Source organism: Eleutherodactylus coqui, chromosome 8 (assembly GCF_035609145.1).
Source record: "Eleutherodactylus coqui strain aEleCoq1 chromosome 8, aEleCoq1.hap1, whole genome shotgun sequence".
Lineage (NCBI taxonomy): Eukaryota > Metazoa > Chordata > Amphibia > Anura > Eleutherodactylidae > Eleutherodactylus > Eleutherodactylus coqui.
The window spans coordinates 165,330,957-165,351,073 of record NC_089844.1 but is presented as its reverse complement, the minus strand read 5'-3'; the positions used below and the strand labels follow the sequence as shown (position 1 = coordinate 165,351,073).

Below are 20,117 nucleotides of genomic sequence, written 5' to 3'. Positions count from 1 at the left end.
AGGAGCAGCTCATATCAGTCACATATGATGTAAATGTCAATGGAAGTTATATCACAACTAGAGCATTAGAAAATGAGCAACTGATATCAGTCACATATATGAGAAAATGTCTCTGAAACTTATATCAGTACTGGAGCGTTATAAGAGGAGTGGATGATATCAATCACATACAGTAAATTATATAAATGTCTTTGGAAGTACAGTACTAGAGCAGCTGATATCAGTCACATATGATGTTAATATCTTCAGAGATTATAACCGTACCGGAAAGTTATAAGAGGACCAGCTGATATCACATATATAATATATGTGTCTCTGGAGATTATATTAGTACTGGAGAGTTAGAGGAACAGCTGATATCACATATATGATGTATATGTCTCTGGAGATTATATCAGTACTGGAGCGTTATAAGAGGAGCAGCTGATATCAGTCACATATAATGTAAATGTCTGGAGGTTATATCAGTGTTGGAGTGTTATAAGTGTAGCAGCTGATGTTTTGTAAGACATGACTCTTCAGCTGGTCATATATGTTACGTAAGTGTCTCTGGATGTTATATTAGTACTAGAGCGTTATAAGAGGCGCAGCTGATATCAGTCACATGTATGAGAAAATGTCTTTGAAGATTATATCAGTACTGGAGTGTTATAAGAGGAGCAGCTGATATCAGTTATGTATTATATAAATGTCTCTGGAGATTTTATCAGTGCTGGAGCTGCTGATATCACTCACATATGATGTAAGGGCTAATTCCCACGAACAGATTTTCACCGCGGTTCCCGTGACATAAATCCGTGGCGGAATTCCGCTGCTATGAGGTTCTATTGAACCTAATAGCTCAATGCTCTCATGCGTGATTCTGCCACGGATTTCCGCTGCGGAAAAAAATCGCAGCATGTTCTAATTCATTGCGTTTTCCACCGTGGGAGGTCTCCAATAATATAGCATTAATGGAGACCTCGGGATTTCCGCGGCAGATTTACGCAATTGCGTTTTTAAACGCAGTACTCCCATAGTGGAAATCCACGGGTGTATCCTGATCCGTCTGTGGGCATGAGGCCTAAATGTCTCTGGAGATTATATCAGTACTGTAGCGTTATAAGTGGAGTGGCTGATATCAATCACATACATGATGTATATGTCTGCAGGATATATCAGTACTGGAGTGTTATAAGTGGAGCAGCTGATATCAGTCACATATAATATAAATTTCTCTGAAAGATATATCTGTACTGGAGCATTTCAAGATTAGCAGCTGATATCAGTCATATATATTATGTTAATGTCTCTGGAAGTTTTATCAGTAATGGAGCGTTATAAAAGGAGCTGTAGTGCATTTGTCCTGTGCCTATGTGTTGTCAAGGTCTTTAAGGCTGCATTCCCACGAACGTATATTGGCTCGGTTTTCACGCCGAGCCGATATACGGTGTCCTCATCTGCAGGGGGGGAGGATGGAAGAGCCAGGAGCAGGAACTGAGCTCCTGCCCCCTCTCTGCCTCCTCTCCGCCCCTCTGCACTATTTGCAATGAAAGGAGGTGGGACAGAGGCGGGGCTAAGGGCCGTGAATTAGCCCCGCTCCCATCCCGCCTCTCCCCATTGCAAATAGTGCAGAGGGGCGGAGAGGAGGCAGAGAGGGGGCGGGAGCTCAGTTCCTGCTCCTGGCTCTTCCATCCTCCCCCCCCCCCCCCCCCCTGCAGATGAGGACGACGTATATCGGCTCGGCATGAAAACTGAGCGATTCACATGAACGTATATCAGCTGGGTTTTCACGCCGAGCCGATATACGGCGTCTCTCTCTGTATGGGGGGGGGGGGGGGGGGGAGGGGGATGGAAGAGCCAGGAGCAGGAATTGAGCTCCCGCCCCCTCTCTGCCTTCTCTCCACCCCTCTGCACTATTTGCAATGGGGAGAGGTGGGCAGGGGTGGGGCTAATTCGGCCCACTTAGCCCCGCCCCCTTTAATTGCAAATAGTGCAGAGGGGTGGAGAGGAGGCAGAGAGGGGGCGGGAGCTCAGTTCCTGCTCCTGGCTCTTTCATCCCCCCCCCCCCTGCAGATGAGGACGACGTATATCAGCTCGGCGTGAAAACAGAGCCGATATACGTTAGTGTGAATGCATTTTTAGGGCGCCCACCCACTAGCGTTTTTTTACTGCGAAATTCGCAGCGTTTTTTTTTTCTGCAGGGGTCTTTGGGCTATGGGACATGCAAAGCTAAAAATCGCGATCGCGCAAAATCGCGATTTTGCGCGATCGCGATTTTTACATTACAAGTCCCATAGACCCCCTGCAGAAAAAAAAAAACCTGCAAATTTCGCAGTGAAAAAAAATGCCAGTGGGTGGGCGCCCTTATGTTGTATGAATATGGTGTGCATTGCATATCTGCAGCACTGAATGTGTTAACTGTCTGGTATGTGAGATGTCTGGAAAATGTATCTTGTTGTTTGTCACGTGATCATGCTATGTATATGTGTTTGCAACATATCTGCAAGTCAATTGGAGTCCCATTCTGGTCTTGCAAGAGTGAGGAGCATTAGAGGATTTGCAAGTGAGCCACACAGACACCTTTTGTTCTGTGTGGGCCGGAATGGAAGAGGCTGAAAGGTATCCTCAGCCTCCCCTGGGTCTGCTTTACCCAGGAGATGCCAGGGGTATCCTTGACCACTGAGGAGAAGAGAGTGTAACTGCCATTGCAGTGTGAAGTTCCTGCCTGCCAAATGTGAGTGCCGACCTGTAGAGAGCTGGTGTGAGTGAAGGAGTTGTTACTAGGAACAGAACCCTGCAGATAACTAGGACTGTAGCCTCTTCTGATATCCTGCGATTTCCTCCCTGTCGCACCACCTTGTGATTTTGCACCATTTTCCTGCTGGCGTGAGTTTATGTCCTTTTGTTGGACTGTCAATAGTTTCCATTCCTGGCTTTGCTCCTTAAAGTTTCCCTGTGTGTGTGGGCCACTTATTTCATCATCTGGATTCACAGCGGAGGAAGGAACGGTGGCGCCACCCGTGACAGGACTGTTTAAGGTAAACCACGTATTGAGTTACCCCCGTGAAAGTCCCCCCCAGCGACACCTTGGACGGGTCCTGTGCTACACTCAGGGTGGGAGATGGTAGAGCCCTGTGACAAGGCCCAATTATACCCCGCTGTGTCCTCACCTGTGGGCCTGCTCCTCGGACACTGTAGAGCAGCTGATATCAGTCACATATATAATGTAAATGTGTCTGGAGGTTATATAAGTGCCTGAATGTTATAAGAGGAGCAGCTGATATCAGTCACATATATGATGTAAATGTCACTAGAGGTTAGATTAGTACTGGAGTGTTATAAGAGGAACAGCTGATATCATATATATAATGTAAAGGTCTCTGGAGGTTTATCAGTACTGGAGCGTTATAAGAGTATTAGCTGATATCAGTCACATATATGATGTAAATGTCTCTGTAGGTTATATCAGTACTGGAGCGTTATAAGAGGAGCGGCTGATACCACAAATATAATGCAAATGTCTCTTGAGGTTAGATCAGTAGTGGAGTGTTATAAGAGGAACAACTGATATCACATATATGATGTAAATGTCTCTGGAGGTTATATCAGTACTGGAATCTTATAAGAGGAATACCTGATATCAGTCATATATGATGTAAATGTCTCTGGAGTTTATACCAGTGCTGGAGCGTTATAAGAGGAGCAGCTGATATCAGTCATATATGATGTAAATGTCTCTGTAGATTATACCAGTGCTGGAGCGTTATAAGAGGAGCTGCTGATATCACATATATGATGTAAGTGTCTCTGGAGATTATACCAGTGCTGGAGTGCTATAAGAGGCGCAGCTGATATCAGTCACATATATGTTTGGAGGATATATCAGTGCTGGAGCGTTATAAGTGTAGCAGCTGATGTGTTTTTTAAGTTGTGACTCTTCAGCTGTTGTGAAACTCCGACTTCTAGGATGCTAGTCCATGTTGGTAGTTGTAGTCTCAGAGGAGTGAGCATGGGGCAATCAGATGGGAGGATACCGCAGGCTGCCGAGCTGCAGGAAGTGGTTGTGGATGAAGCAATGAGCCGGTTACATCACAGGCCAGGTAGGAGGCTGAGATGTAGCATACTGCCAGGAGGAGCTGTAATAGTACCATGGCGGCAGCAGTGTGCCAATAGACAGCCAACAGAATGTATTGCTTTAGGCCTCATGTCCATGGCACATGCAGACTCCAAGTGCGGAATCCCCCCCGTGCCCGCAGCCATGGACATCTTACCTGTCCGGATGCAGTGCGGGTCTTCTCCCTCCCTCCCGGCCGGATCTTCTTTGTTCTGCACGGCGGATGCGTTGAACCGCAATGGAAGCCGTCCATGCAGGAATCCACAGAAAATGGAGCATGCTGCGATTTTTACCGCGGCTGCGATCAGCAAGTCTGGGAAAAGGACATCCACATGTATTTAATTACCTGCAGATGCCCAATGATTGTCTGTGGGCTGATTGAACTGTGGATTGCAAGTGCGGGTGATTCCGCAATTCAATTCAATTATGCCCGTGGACACGAGGCCTTCTAATGACCCCTGATAACGTAATATGCCGACCCCCTCTAGCCCCCAGAGCAATGAGCCACAGGTTACCAGTTCACACCAGTGTGACCACATACTGGGAACATCATTACTTATAATACACCGCAGCTGCTGCATAACCTCCTTGAGCTTCATGTCAATCAGTACAAATACATACTGACCTGAAGCGGTCTGCTTCTCAAAGAGGTGCTGCAGCAGCAGAGGCCAAAGATATAATACACACAACGGTGTAACATGGAGAGCCAAAAGTCACAACCTGAAACCACTAACTGGAGCCCCCAACTATCACCAGATAGCAAAACCTATACCTGACCACTGGGCTTGGCTGACCCCTCCAGACCCCATCTGTCTCCTCCTCCAGACCCCTCTGTCCTACTCCCACCTCGTCTATCTCCTCCAAACCCCTCTCTGTCCTCCACCAGACCCATCTTTCCTATCACCTCCTCATCTGTCTCCTCCAGAACTCTGTCATTCTTCAGACCCCTCTGTCATTCCACCAGACCCCCTCGTTCCTATCACCACCTTGTCTGTCTCCTCCAGACCCCACTGTCTCCTCCACTAGACCCCTCTGTCCTACTCTCACCTCGTCTATCTCCTCCAAACTCCTCTTTCTCCTCCACCAGACCCATCTTTCCTATCACCTCCTCATCTATCTCCTCTAGAACTCAGTCTCCTCCTCCGGACCCCCCTTCTTTCTTTTCCTCCGGACCCCCCTTGTTTCTTTTCCTCCGGACCCCCCTTTCTCCTTCTCCGCACCACTGTCCCTCAACCAGACCCATCTATCCTATCACCACCTCGTCTGTCTCCTCCAGACCTCTCTGCAATTCGTCCGACCCCTCTGTCTCCTGCACCAGACCCCTCTGTCTCATGCAGCGGACCCTTGTGCCTCCTCCCTCCGGACCCCCCTTTCTCCTTCTTCAGACCTCTCTGTCTCATGCACTGGACCCTTTTGCCTCCTCCCTCCGGACCTCTCTTCCTCCTCCCTCCAGACCCTCATTTCAACTCCCTCCAGCCCCCCCTTTCTCCTTCATACCCCTCTGCCTCCTCCTTCCGGACTCCTCTGCCTCCTCCCTTCAGACCCCTATGTACTACTCCCATCTCATCTGTCTTCTCCAGATCCCTCTGTCCCTACACCAGACCCCTCTGACCCCCGTGACATCCCCAGGGGTAGTGTAGGTCCCCGAGTACAAAAGGACTGGGCATGATGAAATCCAACAGCCTGATCCTTCTGTTGCCAGATACCCGATGTTGGGAACACCCCCATACACATTAGATGTCCGTCCGCTACTATCATAATCATCAGATTCAGCTGACCTCCATCTAATGTGTTCCCCCCTCTAGTGTCCTGTCTCTCATGCCATGGCGGTGGGTTTAGTGTCTGCCATCACCACCCTGTAAATACCGGGTACAAGCCCTGGTACAGTGACTGGCACGTCTATGGGTTCACATTGTATGGTGCCATCATCCACTCAGCATATCTCTCTGGTGGTCTATAAGTCCTCCATAACCCCTTTTTGTCAGTTTCCTGCATTGTATGATATTGGTACAATCCATCTTATTAACCCTTTATTACTGTACGCCCAGGACTCTTCATTAACCATGTCCTGCCCTTCCCTGCCGAGAAGGAAGACAAGACACCCCCTCCGCTTCCTGCCCTCCTCCTCCCTTCTTGCAGAATATGCTTCTAAAAAGCAGAAGTTTGATGCAGACTCCAGGCAGCTGACACCAAGCATCAGTCTCCTCCGGACCCTCTGCACACCCAGGTAAGGGGCAGCGACGCACGTCCTATGGCACTCTGCAAGATACCAGCTTACCAGTGGGCACAGAGAGGGGAGACGAACCCCTGACAGGTCCCATATGGGATGCAATAAGCTTCTGAGTCATTTCAGGTCCTGGTTGCAGCTTTGAGGATGCTAATATTGCTGACCACTACGTCCTTTACACAGCCTCCTCCTGACACCAGGACCTAAACCATTACTCTTCTTACTGTGGTCTATATTATATTTGTGCCCCCCTTCTATATCAGCCGCCCCTCCTCATCAATCATTATTCTCCCCGTTTGGCAGGCCTCATCATGAGCAGGAAGGTCGTCCGCACCAGTAAGTTCCGCCATGTCTTCGGGCAGCCGGTGAAGGCCGACCAATGCTACGACGACATCCGCGTATCTCAGAATACATGGGACAGCAACTTCTGCGCCGTCAATCCCAAATTCTTGGCCATCGTGGTGGAGGCGAGTGGCGGAGGCGCCTTCATGGTCTTGCCCCTATCCAAGGTGGGTTACTCCAGATGAACGGCTGGGCGCATTCATTTTACAGAAGTGCCTGCAGAGCTGTAAGCGTTGGCTGCGGTCAGGATGTTGTGGTTTTGTCAAAGGAAGTGGAGAGAGCTGATGCAGGTGAAAAGGCTGCAGGACGGCATTATAGACATATATGTACATAGATCTGCTAACTCCGCCCACTTCACACGTAGAAACTGCCAGTTACACGCGTGGCGGGGCAAAAGCCTGGCATCAATACGGAGCTGCCCATTCAACTTCGCGCCATGTCTGATGGGACCAGCATCCATGCTGTAGGTGGCGCCATGATATATGATGTCATCCCACTATCTCGTTATAGTCATTGCGCTAAATTCGGTGTTGACGCCAAGTACAGATCTGGCACCAGGAGCTTTCAGGAACCCGCAGTCTGAGGCGAGGTGCGCATTTGTATTAAAAAAAAGCTATGTCTGCAGAAAAACGGCCATTTTTTTCATAAGTGTACAATTCCGTGGCCTCCATATTTGGTCCGTGTGTCCGTTTTTTTCCCCTTTTTTTTGTGTCATCTGTTTTCAAATCCACAAAAAAACCGGAAACGAGCTAGTTTTTTTTTTTTCTTCTTCATCTGAGTGCTGTCCGTTTTTCTCTCTCCCCGTTGACTTGAACGGCCAAGTCTCATCTAGCGCGTGTTATATGTGTGATATGAGCCGTATGATGTCTGGTTTTTTTAATGGACCAGAAAAACGCTGGTGTGCCGGAGCCTTATAGCGGTGACATCAGCATTACGTAAATGGCGGCGACATATTTTTTAATGTGCGCCATTATTCCCATCCATTAGCTGCCATAATGAGGGTATATATTTGATGTTACAGATCTGAAGAAATGGCGCAGATATATGTATTATTATGAATGGTGTACATATTATCGGATGCAACGGTGCTGCGGGCAGATACCTGAGCCTGGTAGTGCAGATGGCGCTAGCGCTGGCAGGAGCGGGGGGTCACACACACAGGGGCTGAGCAGAGATGGCAGCACACAATGGCCTCTGTGTGTCCCCGTGACATGCCGCCGCTATGTGTGAGGGGGGATGTGATTTCCTCAGGGGGGAAATCGTCTTATGACCATCATAAAAGTGAGGAGCGGCGCAGAGGATGACGATTTAACTCCTTAAGGCACTAACATGACAAAGCCTTACAGGGGGCCACGGAGAAGTACCCTGACACCGCACGGTTATAAAAAAGCTGTCTGACAGAAAATCTGCCCTTGTTGCCCCTAGCAACCAATCACAGCGCAGCTTTCATGTCTTATACAGCTAAGGTAGCATGAAAGCTGCGCTGTGATTGGTTGTTATATATTATACCGCTGAGGTAACATTAAAGCTGCGCTGTGATTGGTTGCTATATATTATACTACTAAGGTAACATGAAAGTTGCGTTGTGATTGGTTGATGTTTCTTATACTGCTGAAGTAACATTAAAGCTGCGCTGTGATTGGTTGCTATATATTATACTACTGAGGTAACATGAAAGCTGCGTAGTGATTGGTTGATGTTTCTTATACTGCTGAGGTAAGATGAAAGCTGCGCTGTGATTGGTTGCTGTGGGGAACAAAAACAGACATTCTTTTAGTCAGCTTTCACAAGAGTGCGGTATCGCGCTACTTTTCGGTGGCCATGTTTTTCTGTGGACAACCCCTTTAAGGTGCAGATAACCAGCAGCAGAATTATGTGTCAGTAGCTGAAGGAGTTAAACCATGGACAACCCCTTTAAGGCGTGTGGCGATATAATTGTTGTTGAGGAGCATGTGGGAGGGGTAGTTGGTTGATCCAACCCTGGTTGTCGGACACATGATGTAGCTATGGGTTGTCGCAGGGTGAGGCTAGATTCACACGGACCTATTTGCACGTTTATCTGCACGTGCAAAATTTACGCACGCAGTACGCAGACTAGAACTCATTGATTTCAATTGGTTTGTTCACATCGCACAATTTCCTCTGCACTTCATTTGCGCAAAAACTGCTGCACGCTCTATTTTCGACGCACTAAAAATCCCCATAGAAGTCAAATGCGCGCAATACGCAAAGAGATGCGCGATACGCTACGTAATTCCGAACACATTTGGAACTCATTAGACTAATCAGCCTTTTAAATCGAGGCAAAATTTGTTTGTCGCACGCAAGTGAACGTGATCTGCGGGCGCAAAAAGTACAGTGAAATACGCCAATGTGCGCAAAAACGCATTGTTCATTCCGCAAAATCCGTATGCTCGTGTGCGCAAATACGCGAAGCGGCCTGAATGTATGTGATGCCTGTGGGGTGGCGGGAACAGTGTCTGCTGTGATAGGGGAAGTGCTGGGGACGCGACGCTCAGATTTGACCTTATTTGGTCCTGTAGGTCGATTGCCGCGACACCTTCCTTGTACAAACCACAGAGATGGGAGGGGCGGGCGTGAAACACCAGCGGCGCTGCAGAGCGTCTAACCGCAGCTCATCGCACAGCTGATAACACAGTATAACCTATGGCACATCACGTGAGGGACGCGGTCAGCGCAGATATTTGCACGTAGACGCGGTTTCCTCTTTACCCACGGAGGAGCGCTCTCCTGCGCCCAGTAATCTGCTGCGTGGGGGAAGGGGAGTGACAGCATATCTGACTTATCACACTGGGTGTCACTTTTTTAAGCCCATTCAGCTACTGTCAAACGGAGCTGTAATCACAGTTCTGCCAGCTACAGGGCCTCAGATCTCACTGCTGCCCCCTTGTGTCTGTATACAGTATGTCTGCTGTGGTGTATTGTAGGAGATGTAGTGTTTCCAGCAGGCGTTGTCCAGAATTAGCGTGGTCAGGAGTGAGCGATGCTCTGCAGCGTCTTCCTCATGTGTCATCTCTTCACAGACAGGACGGTTGGACAAGTCGCAGCCGGTGGTCTGTGGGCACACGGCTCCTGTGCTGGACATTGACTGGTGCCCCCACAACGACAACGTCATCGCCAGCGGCTCCGAGGACTGCTCTGTCATGGTAAGACTGGCGGGAAGAGAGATCATACAGGGATGGACTGATAGAGGGGGGGGGGGGGCTTGGATGAGAAAGGGTCACATAGCCCCAACCACCCATCACCCCCAAGGTGGCGACTGACCCCTTAAAGGGATCTGTAATCTGCGTGTCCTGGGTAAAGCCTTAGCAGTTGTGAAGACCCTTATAGCCATAGGCACAGGTGATACACAGCATCTTCAGGCCAAAACTCCTTTTTCTGCCTGATATGTACACTCCTTTTCACAACCAATCGCCACCTAGAAGAAGTGTATATGTATGTATGTGTATATATATATACATACTCATTGTCAGTGGCCGTCGTCAGTGCCCAAACTAAACCTGGATTCAACCTGAAGACAATCCGGTTCCCATCCGTAGCGTCCAGTGTCGTAGTTCACAACATTACTACAAACGGAGCCGACGGTTGGTGTCAGAGGCCCGACATGTAATGGGGGCCGTGAGACCAAATGTCCTTCAGCCAAGAGCCTGGGAATGGTTTCAACACAGGAGTGTAACGATGTCCCCCCTGTCTCTGGATGGCGGACAACGAAACAGTTGGAGCTGCTGGTGCTTGTCGGATGATCAGATGCTCCTCTCTACTGGTGGTCTGTAGGGGGCGTCCTGAGCCCGGTCACCTTGTGTGCCCTCACACATCCACTGGTCCCAACACCCCCTAACAGTCTGGTCAGATGCTACTCTCTACTGGTGGTCTGTAGGGGGCGTCCTGAGCCCGGTCACCTTGTGTGCCCTCACACATCCACTGGTCCCAACACCCCCTAACAGTCTGGAGAGAACGGCCGGGGGGGCGGAAAATTCATTGCTATGGCCATCCAGCCACTCACATCCCAATAATGCGCCCCCCTCTGGTAACAGTATGAGATGTCTTCTCTGTGTCGTAGAGACGTCTAGTGGCCAACAAGCTCTACAGAAGTGGAAGAGGAGGTCACTACATACAAGGAGCCTCCGAGAGCCTCTTATAGGCCAAGGGGGGAACCACTTGTAGGACCTCCGGTGACAGGACCGTCCATCTAATCACCACAACTCTCATCATTACAGATCTGCCTGAGATGGAATTGCAGAACGGGTTATATGGCAAAAAGACAATGTCTTCTGGGGGGGGGTTTCTCACAATGAGTGTACTACCCTGTTTCTACGAAAATAAGCCCTGCTTACACTACATAGAAAAACAATACATTACCCAGCAGGCTCGGTCCAGGTCCCTCCGCTGCTCTCTAGTGGTTCAGCGCGGTTCTTGCAGTCCTCAGCCGCTCATACAACATCACGTCCTGGTTACGGGATTCATAAATCTCACCTCCAGGAAGCGATGGCTGTGATTGGCTAAGCAGCAATCAAGGAACCAATCAATGCAGTGCTGGATAAACCAATCACAGCCATCAATTGGTTTATCCAGAGATGCACTGAAGCGGTCAAAGAACCAATCATGAGTGGCCGAGAACTGCAGGAAGCGTGTCGAGCTGTGGAGAGCAGCGGGAGGGACCCGTGTCGGCTAGGTAAGTGTAATAAGACATCCCCTGAAAATAAGACCCAATGCCTCTTTTGTGGCAAAAATTAATATAAGACGGGGTCTTTTTGGGTGGGAAACACGGTATGACTGACTTCATCTTTGCGGGTGGGATACTCCGTGTACCGCTGTGTATGTTTGCGTCAGCTACTCACGTCTCCACTGTTTATACCAGGTGTGGGAGATTCCAGACGGCGGTCTGACCCGCTCCCTCAGTGAGCCCATTGTCACCCTGGAAGGTCACACAAAGAGGGTGGGCATCGTACTGTGGCACCCGACGGCGCAGAACATCCTGCTGAGTGCAGGTAAGAAGCGGGCACAGGACGAGCCGTGTGATATACCGCAGCGTTCTGTACTCTGACTGTCTCCTGTCCGCAGGCTGCGATAACCTCATCCTGATCTGGGATGTGGGCTGCGGACAGTCCGTCATCTCCATCGACGAGACCCACACCGACCTCATATACAGCGTCGCCTGGAACAGGAACGGCTCCATGATCTGCACCACCTGCAAGGACAAGAAGATCCGGATCATCGAGCCCAGAACTGGCGCCATTGTAGCGGTGAGTGTGCAGAGCATCGCACCCAATCCTGACTTCAGCCCGAGTCTAAGGGCCTTATCACACCGGCGGATTGTCAGTTCAGATATTTTACAGACTGAATACAGACCCATTGAATTAAATTGGTGTAGTAAAAAAAGATGGCAGCGTGCCTAATATGGACCAAAATAGGACATGCAGCGATTCTTTCGGCCCACGTTAAAAACGCATTTCTGAATACACCAATTTAATTCAAAGTTTCCATCTGCTGTCCTGCGTTCAAAACTACTGACTGGGTACGGACAAAAAATACGCCCATGTGAATGGGCCCTTAGAATGACACCAGCAGGGGGCAGCAGAACACACCACTGTGCAATGCCCCAGAGGTTACAACCAGGTCTATATTCTCTTCCTGCAGGAGAAGGAGAAGCCCCACGAGGGCAGCCGGCCGGTGCGCGGCATCTTTGTGTCCGATGATAAGATATTGACCACTGGGTTCAGCCGGATGAGTGAGCGACAAGTCGCCTTATGGGATACGGTGAGTCCATCGAACGTTCTGCTAGCCGCTGACCATCATAGCTTCCACAGGGGAAAGGAGGCAAGAACTGGAGGATGGTGTCTATGAACTATTGATACCCAACAGAAATGAAAACCAGCTCCTCTGCAGACGCTCCCACACAGGGACCGGCTGCAAGCCACGACTGATGCTCAGGAAATCGGAGAAAGTCCGGCGTTGGATAAAAACTCTTTCCTGAAAACTCCAGACAGACATGAAGGAGCAAGAAGGTCTATGATGAAGGGCAGCCTGCCTGCCTGAAACGTGTAAGACGGCACACGCTCCCTGCTCCTCCATGTCTGTCTGGATTGTTCAATAAAGAGTTTTTATCGTATGTGGGACCTACTGCGTTATCCAGTTAACACCTAACAGGTTTAAAACCTGGCCGGGGTCTGAGGTGTATATATTTATATAGACATACCCTCTTGACACATCTAACACACGCCGACCTCTGTCTGTGTACAATAATTCCTTCTTGTTTCCATACTCATGAATTTTTTGGGTTTTTTTCCCATTCGCACGCCTTTTTTGTTTCCTATTCATACTCGTGTTTTTATGCTTTTTTTGGTTGTTTTTTCATGGACCAGGCACTTCTTTTTTTTCCTTTGTTTTCCATTCAGTTATTTTTAATCCTTTTTTATTCGGGCGTATCCGTTTATTGCTTCCCGTTCACACATGGTTTTTCATTCAGATTTTGGCGGTTTTTGTTGCTTTCGATTCACTTTTTTATACTTCTTCATTTAGACTTAATATTGAGATTCAACTGTACAACACGTGTCTGCGTGTGTCAGAGTCCATGTGTGGTTCTTGTTCCTCCCGATACTCCCCGGGTTTATGACAACCTATCGGCCATAATGGAGCATGTGGTTCTGCCTCACAGACATAAGGGGGCACTTGTGTGCTATTATATACCAGAGTAGCACTTTGGAAGTTAGACTGAGGACCACGTTCTCCTGGTTGTCTTCTACTCCTGAACTAGTGGAGCGTCTGTCAGGATGGAAAACAAGTTATGTTGCTGGAAGATTTCTACAACTTAAGACCCCAAAGGTCCTGTGCAGGGACCTTTCTCTCAGGAACTGTTTTCTTGACTCCTGAAGGTCTTATGTGAATGCTGCCACCTAGTGGTGCCCGGCCGGACTACACGATGATAGCAATGACCTGAATGACCATAGATCTGCAGAGCATCTCTAGCATTGCCGTGATAGCTTGAGTTTCTCGGACCCCCAGCTCACTTCCGTTTTCTTCCCCTCTACAGAAGGCCTTTGACTCTCCGCTCACCCTGCAGGAGCTGGACACGAGCAGCGGCGTCCTCATACCTTTCTTTGACCCTGATACATATATCTTCTACCTGTGTGGGAAGGTAGGGGCTGGCGTTTTATATCACAGCGTGTAGTTTTGGGATACAGTCAGTAACGTGGGTCTTTCTACGTCCCAACATAGGGGGACAGCAGCATCCGCTACTTTGAGGTGACGGACGAGTCTCCGTATATCCATTACCTATCCGTGCACAGCACTAAAGACTCTCAGCGGGGGATGGGCTACATGCCAAAGCGCGGGCTGGAGGTGAACAAATGCGAGATCGCCAGGTAAGTGCCCTGGAGGAGTGGCACCCTATGCGTCAGAGAGGGCAGTGCCCTTATGTGGTCTGTATTCCGTTTCAGATTTTACAAGCTGCACGAGAGGAAATGTGAGCCGATCGCCATGACGGTGCCCAGGAAGGTAAGATGGCTGGTATCAGGTGGATGGCGTGGGCATAGGGGTGTGACTGATCTTCTGACTATCACTCCTCTCCTCCACAGTCTGACCTTTTCCAGGAGGATCTGTACCCTGACACCATCGGCCCGGACCCGGCCCTCACGGCGGAGGAATGGCTCTCCGGCAAAAACGCTGAGCCGCTACTCATCTCCCTGAAGGACGGATACGTCCCCAGCAAGGGCCGAGAACTGAAGGTCAACAAGAACGTCCTGAACGTACGACTACCGAAACGCAGCCAGTCGTCCGATGGGGGCGGGGCATGTGCGGTAAGAGGCTTCACCAGCTAGAACGGGCAATTATTGCTTGCTGTCAGTGAACGGTAATAGTCTAGTTTCGGTCCGGCTCACAGAGCTGAGTAGTGACCACGGTGACACGTAATAATCTGCCATCCATTATAACACACCTGTCCTTCCGCCCCACAGGACTCCGCGCTGCAGCAGCTCACAGAGGAGATAAAGCAGCTCAAGGCGACCGTCGCGGAGCAGGAGAAACGGATCGCCCATCTGGAGGGGAAAGTGGCCAATTAGAGGCGGCTCTGAGCCCCCACAACAGGAGGGAGGCGTCTGGTATTAAAGGGGTACGCCGGTCATTGGATCCGCCCTGGATAATCCCCCAGTGACATCATAGGAATACCCCTTTAACCCCTTGTCATTCCCTCCTCTCCAATGAAACCCAGGAAGACTTCTAAATGAACAGACTTGTACAGTGCAGGGGGCGGAGCTAATGAAACTTCCAGTCGTGACCCCTCCCACCATCTTCTGTTCATCTTGAAGGGGCGGAGCCAGGTGTAAATACTACTGATACTTGAACTGCCCCCGCAAATAAGAAAACCCCAGCAACTGTAACTCCTGGAGTCGCCATCTTCTGTCCGGTCGTTAAGTTCTGTTAACAGACTCCCAGGAAAGCTGGGTGACCACCAACACCCCATTACAGGTTGGCACGCAGCTTCCCTGGGGTCCTGTAAGGAAGCACCGCCAGCTCATTCAGCAAAATTGGAGAGGTTAGTGTAAAAGCCGAACCTCTGGGGGGCTGGAAGGACTCCATATTGGCTGTCACCCAGCGCTCCCAGAGGCTGACGGAAGACATCGACTCTCCGCCTTGGATTTTTTTTTAATTGTAATCTTTATTATTGTCTGAATGCCAGAGAATAAACAGCCAACTGTCTGCAGCCATGTACTTTATTGGTAGGGTCCTAGAGCGCCCCTGTAACAAGTGGCCAACAATGGCGCTGCCGTACATCAAAGATTGCAAATACTTCAAAGTTCCACTTTCAAAAGTAGACTGTAAAATACCAGCTGGCTGCAGCCACCACTAGGGGGAGCTTGCCGTATACAGATCTATGCAGCCACCAGCAGGGGGCGCTCGCTGTATGCAAGCACCACTAAGGGGAGCTCACCGTATTAAAAAAATCTATGCAGCCACCACTAGGTGGAGCTCAGTGGTCACAGATTCATAGAATTCCTATGGTATAACAGTACAGTGTGAGCTCCCCCTAGTGGTAGCTGTACATACCTGTATATATTAAAATGGGTATTCTGGGCTTTTTGCTGTATGGATTTCCCCTTTAAACTCCCCTAGTGGTGGCTCTGCACACCTGTATGCAGGGAGCTCCCCCCAGTGGTGGCTCTGCACACCTGTATGCAGGGAGCTCCCCCCAGTGGTGGACATATAAATCTATATACTGTGAGCTCCCCATTTGTGGCAGCAGGCAATCAAATATCATGTAACTATGTCTGTGCCCAGAATCTGGAGTTCCCCCATGACATGACCCCTCTGCAACATCTGAGCACCCACAGGGCGAGCAGACGTCACAGTCCTCAGCGCATCAATTATTAGATCAAACTTAACCCTCCCAGTGCTGGTGACTCATCCCGAGCCCCAGAATGTCCACAGAGACCGTCCCGACGCTCCAGCCTGCACGACACTCCTCGGAGCGGGGGCTTCACTTCTGCTTCTCTTGCTCCCACTGTGCCGGCGTCAGGGTTTTCTGTTCAAAGGCGTGAATGGTCTTCAGTTCTTCTGCCAAGCAGCTGTTCACGAGCCTGCAGGTGGCGACAGAGAGTCACAAACTGTGAGGAGACCTAGTGGGCAGCTGCAACCATATCATCAGCAGCAGAGCATGCTGGGAGTAGAACCTTGGAAATACTGAGCCTGCATGCTGTGACATGTCATACAGAGGCCTGCAGAGCATGCTGGGAGTTGTAGTTCACATATAATCATCCTTTAGGCCGCCTGCAGACGGCCGGGTCGGATCCGACAGCGAGAATTCTCGCTGCGGAACCGGCCCCGAGTGCATGCAGAGAGCAGTGCGTACTCACCCGCAGCTCCAGATCTTTCATCGGCCGGCGGCTGGGCAGACCGGAGCCGGTGGAATGACGTTTCTGGGCGAGGCTCTGCGAGCCCCGCACAGAAAGAGACCGTGCCATGGTTTGTTTGCCGCGCGACATTTTGCGCGGACAAACTGCGGCCGTCTGCATAGGATTGCGTTTGCTAATGGAATCCTATGGCAGCTTCCAAGGGCGGAAACTCCGCGGGAAATCCCAGCGCGGAATTTCCACCCGTCTGCAGGCGGCCTTAGAGAACTTCTAGAAAACAGAGCTCTCCACCACATCATCCAGAGCAACACAACCAGACCTCCATACTACAGGGCAACTATCCATCATGTGACTGCACAGTGCTGGGGGTGAGGCAAATCACCAGAGCAAGGACGGAATGCTGGGGGATCTCTGCTGCTTCCTCAGAGCAGAATAGTGAGTGCAGCTCTGGAGTATAATACAGGATGTAACTCAGGATCAGTACAGGATAAGTAATGTATGTACACAGTGACTCCACCAGCAGAGTAGTGAGTGCAGCTCTGCAGTATAATACAGGATGTAACTCGGGATCAGTACAGGATAAGTAATGTATGTACACGGTGACTCCACCAGCAGAATAGTGAGTGCAGCTCTGGGGTATAATACAGGATGTAACTCAGGATCAGTACAGGATAAGTAATGTATGTACACAGTGACTCCACCAGCAGAATAGTGAGTGCAGCTCTGGGGTATAATACAGGATGTAACTCAGGATCAGTACAGGATAAGAAATGTATATACACAGTGACTCCACCAGCAGAATAGTGAGTGCAGCTCTGGAGTATAATACAGCACGTAACTCAGGATAAGTAATGTATGTACACAGTGACTCCACCAGCAGAATAGTGAGCGCAGCTCTGGAGTATAATACAGCATGTAACTCAGGATAAGTAATGTATGTACACAGTGACTCCACCAGCAGAATAGGGAGTGCAGCTCTGGAGTATAATACAGGATGTAACTCAGGATCAGTACAGGATAAGTAATGTATCTACACAGTGACTCCACCAGCAGAATAGTGAGTACAGCTCTGGAGTATAATACAGGATTTAACTCAGGATCAGTACAGGATAAGTAATGTGTGTACACAGTGACTCCACCAGCAGAATAGTGAGTGCAGCTCTGGAGTATAATACAGGATGTAACTCAGGATCAGTACAGGATAAGTAATGTATGTACACAGTGACTCCACCAGCAGAATAGGGAGTGGAGCTCTGGGGTATAATACAGGATGTAACTCAGGAGCAGTACAGGATAAGTAATGTATATACACCGTGACTCCACCAGCAGAATAGTGAGTACAGCTCTGGAGTATAATACTGGATGTAACTCAGGGGCAGTACAGGATAAGTAATGTATGTACACAGTGAGTCCACCAGCAGAATAGTGAGTACAGCTCTGGAGGATAATACAGGATGTAACTCAGGATCAGTACAGGATGCAGCACTGTGTATGCAGCCCTCACCGGTGTCGCTGTAGCAGAGCTTTTCCTTCGAACTCCGGAGAGACGACGATCACCCTGAAGCTGGTGGAGCAGTGATTGGGGGACGTGTCTTCTACCTCCTGAAGGACATAAAGAGGAGCGAGAGGTCAGTGATGTCATCAGAGAGCAGCAAAAAACACCTGGAGCACTACAAGCACCAGCAGTCACAGGAAAATATTATAAGCTGGAATTGTTTGCTTTCTGGGAGATGATGGCATCCCCCCAGAACAAGGCTCTCCTCCTCCCAGCAGTCACCGAGCCCCTTCCCCCAGCGGTCCCCGAGCTCCTCCCGCCGCACCCCTTCCCCCAGCGGTCCCCGAGCTCCTCCCGCCGCACCCCTTCCCCCAGCGGTCCCCGAGCTCCTCCCGCCGCACCCCTTCCCCCAGCGGTCCCCGAGCTCCTCCCGCCGCACCCCTTCCCCCAGCGGTCCCCGAGCTCCTCCCGCCGCACCCCTTCCCCCAGCGGTCCCCGAGCTCCTCCCGCCGCACCCCTTCCCCCAGCGGTCCCCGAGCTCCTCCCGCCGCACCCCTTCCCCCAGCGGTCCCCGAGCTCCTCCCGCCGCACCCCTTCCCCCAGCGGTCCCCGAGCTCCTCCCGCCGCACCCCATCCCCCAGCGGTCCCCGAGCTCCTCCCGCCGCACCCCTTCCCCCAGCGGTCCCCGAGCTCCTCCCGCCGCACCCCTTCCCCCAGCGGTCCCCGAGCTCCTCCCGCCGCACCCCTTCCCCCAGCGGTCCCCGAGCTCCTCCCGCCGCACCCCTTCCCCCAGCGGTCCCCGAGCTCCTCCCGCCGCACCCCTTCCCCCAGCGGTCCCCGAGCTCCTCCCGCCGCACCCCTTCCCCCAGCGGTCCCCGAGCTCCTCCCGCCGCACCCCTTCCCCCAGCGGTCCCCGAGCTCCTCCCGCCGCACCCCTTCCCCCAGCGGTCCCCGAGCTCCTCCCGCCGCACCCCTTCCCCCAGCGGTCCCCGAGCTCCTCCCGCCGCACCCCTTCCCCCAGCGGTCCCCGAGCTCCTCCCGCCGCACCCCTTCCCCCAGCGGTCCCCGAGCTCCTCCCGCCGCACCCCTTCCCCCAGCGGTCCCCGAGCTCCTCCCGCCGCACCCCTTCCCCCAGCGGTCCCCGAGCTCCTCCCGCCGCACCCCTTCCCCCAGCGGTCCCCGAGCTCCTCCCGCCGCACCCCTTCCCCCAGCGGTCCCCGAGCTCCTCCCGCCGCACCCCTTCCCCCAGCGGTCCCCGAGCTCCTCCCGCCGCACCCCTTCCCCCAGCGGTCCCCGAGCTCCTCCCGCCGCACCCCTTCCCCCAGCGGTCCCCGAGCTCCTCCCGCCGCACCCCTTCCCCCAGCGGTCCCCGAGCTCCTCCCGCCGCACCCCTTCCCCCAGCGGTCCCCGAGCTCCTCCCGCCGCACCCCTTCCCCCAGTGGTCACTGAGCTCCTCCCGCTGCACCAATAGCTGACAACTACAGAAAGACTACAAGGACGGATCCCCACGGGCTATAAGAAGGGGGCCCTGTCACGTGACAGGAGACCCCGGATATAACAGACCACAGCACAAATATGACAGAACTGGGGCTGGTAATGCCTGCTGAGACCTGTAGTCCCCACAGTGATACAGTCACATGACCCCCGGTGTCGCCCCTCACCACGTGCTCCGCCCGCAGCTCTCGCCTCAGTTTTTCCTTTAGGGTCTCCGCGCTGATCGCCCCGTCTCCAGCCATGATACACCCGCCGGTACTGCGCATGCGTACACACTACCGCATCCCCCCGCGCTTCTCATTGGTCCGGCAGCCTCCAGGAAACTCCTACGCTAGTGACAGACAGGAATATCATCCAATGAGGCTTGAGCAAAGCACGGAAAGAGGCGGAGATAAATACAAATGCAGCCAATCACAATCTGCATGTCTGTAAGCCCCCGACAATCCTGCCCTGAGCCGTCCCTAACACTGCCTGATCTCGGATTGGATGGTTTTATGTTCGCTTGAGGAGTTCTTGAAGAGTTTATGGATACGACGACAAGGAGCACGGTGATGAATGTCACTTTACCGGCTCGCATCCTTCACATTATGGTTGTCA

General features: G+C 51.4%; 2 protein-coding genes across 3 annotated transcripts; one reads left to right on the top strand and one right to left on the bottom strand.

Moving 5' to 3' along the window:
- The first annotated feature begins 6,217 nt into the window (after nucleotides 1-6,217).
- On the top strand, nucleotides 6,218-15,384 carry CORO1A (coronin 1A). The gene is made up of 11 exons (XM_066576868.1): nucleotides 6,218-6,323; nucleotides 6,627-6,832; nucleotides 9,710-9,832; nucleotides 11,545-11,674; nucleotides 11,748-11,929; nucleotides 12,324-12,443; nucleotides 13,717-13,821; nucleotides 13,902-14,047; nucleotides 14,123-14,180; nucleotides 14,261-14,482; nucleotides 14,639-15,384. The coding sequence occupies exons 2-11, from the start codon at nucleotides 6,635-6,637 to the stop codon at nucleotides 14,741-14,743; spliced, it is 1,389 nt and encodes a 462-aa protein (XP_066432965.1). The 5' UTR covers nucleotides 6,218-6,323; nucleotides 6,627-6,634; the 3' UTR covers nucleotides 14,744-15,384.
- LOC136577123 (bolA-like protein 2) lies at nucleotides 15,381-19,832 on the bottom strand. Of its 2 annotated transcripts, XR_010786440.1 has the most exons (4): nucleotides 19,688-19,832; nucleotides 18,036-18,133; nucleotides 15,851-16,258; nucleotides 15,381-15,810 (listed from the first exon to the last, which is right to left on the bottom strand). XR_010786440.1 is itself a non-coding variant. In XM_066576870.1 (3 exons), the coding sequence occupies exons 1-3, from the start codon at nucleotides 19,784-19,786 to the stop codon at nucleotides 16,159-16,161; spliced, it is 297 nt and encodes a 98-aa protein (XP_066432967.1). In that variant the 5' UTR covers nucleotides 19,787-19,832; the 3' UTR covers nucleotides 15,381-16,158. The 2 variants fall into 2 exon arrangements, 1 of the variants encoding a protein (XP_066432967.1); XM_066576870.1 differs by having other exon boundaries at nucleotides 15,381-16,258.
- Between the last annotated feature and the right edge of the window lie 285 nt (nucleotides 19,833-20,117).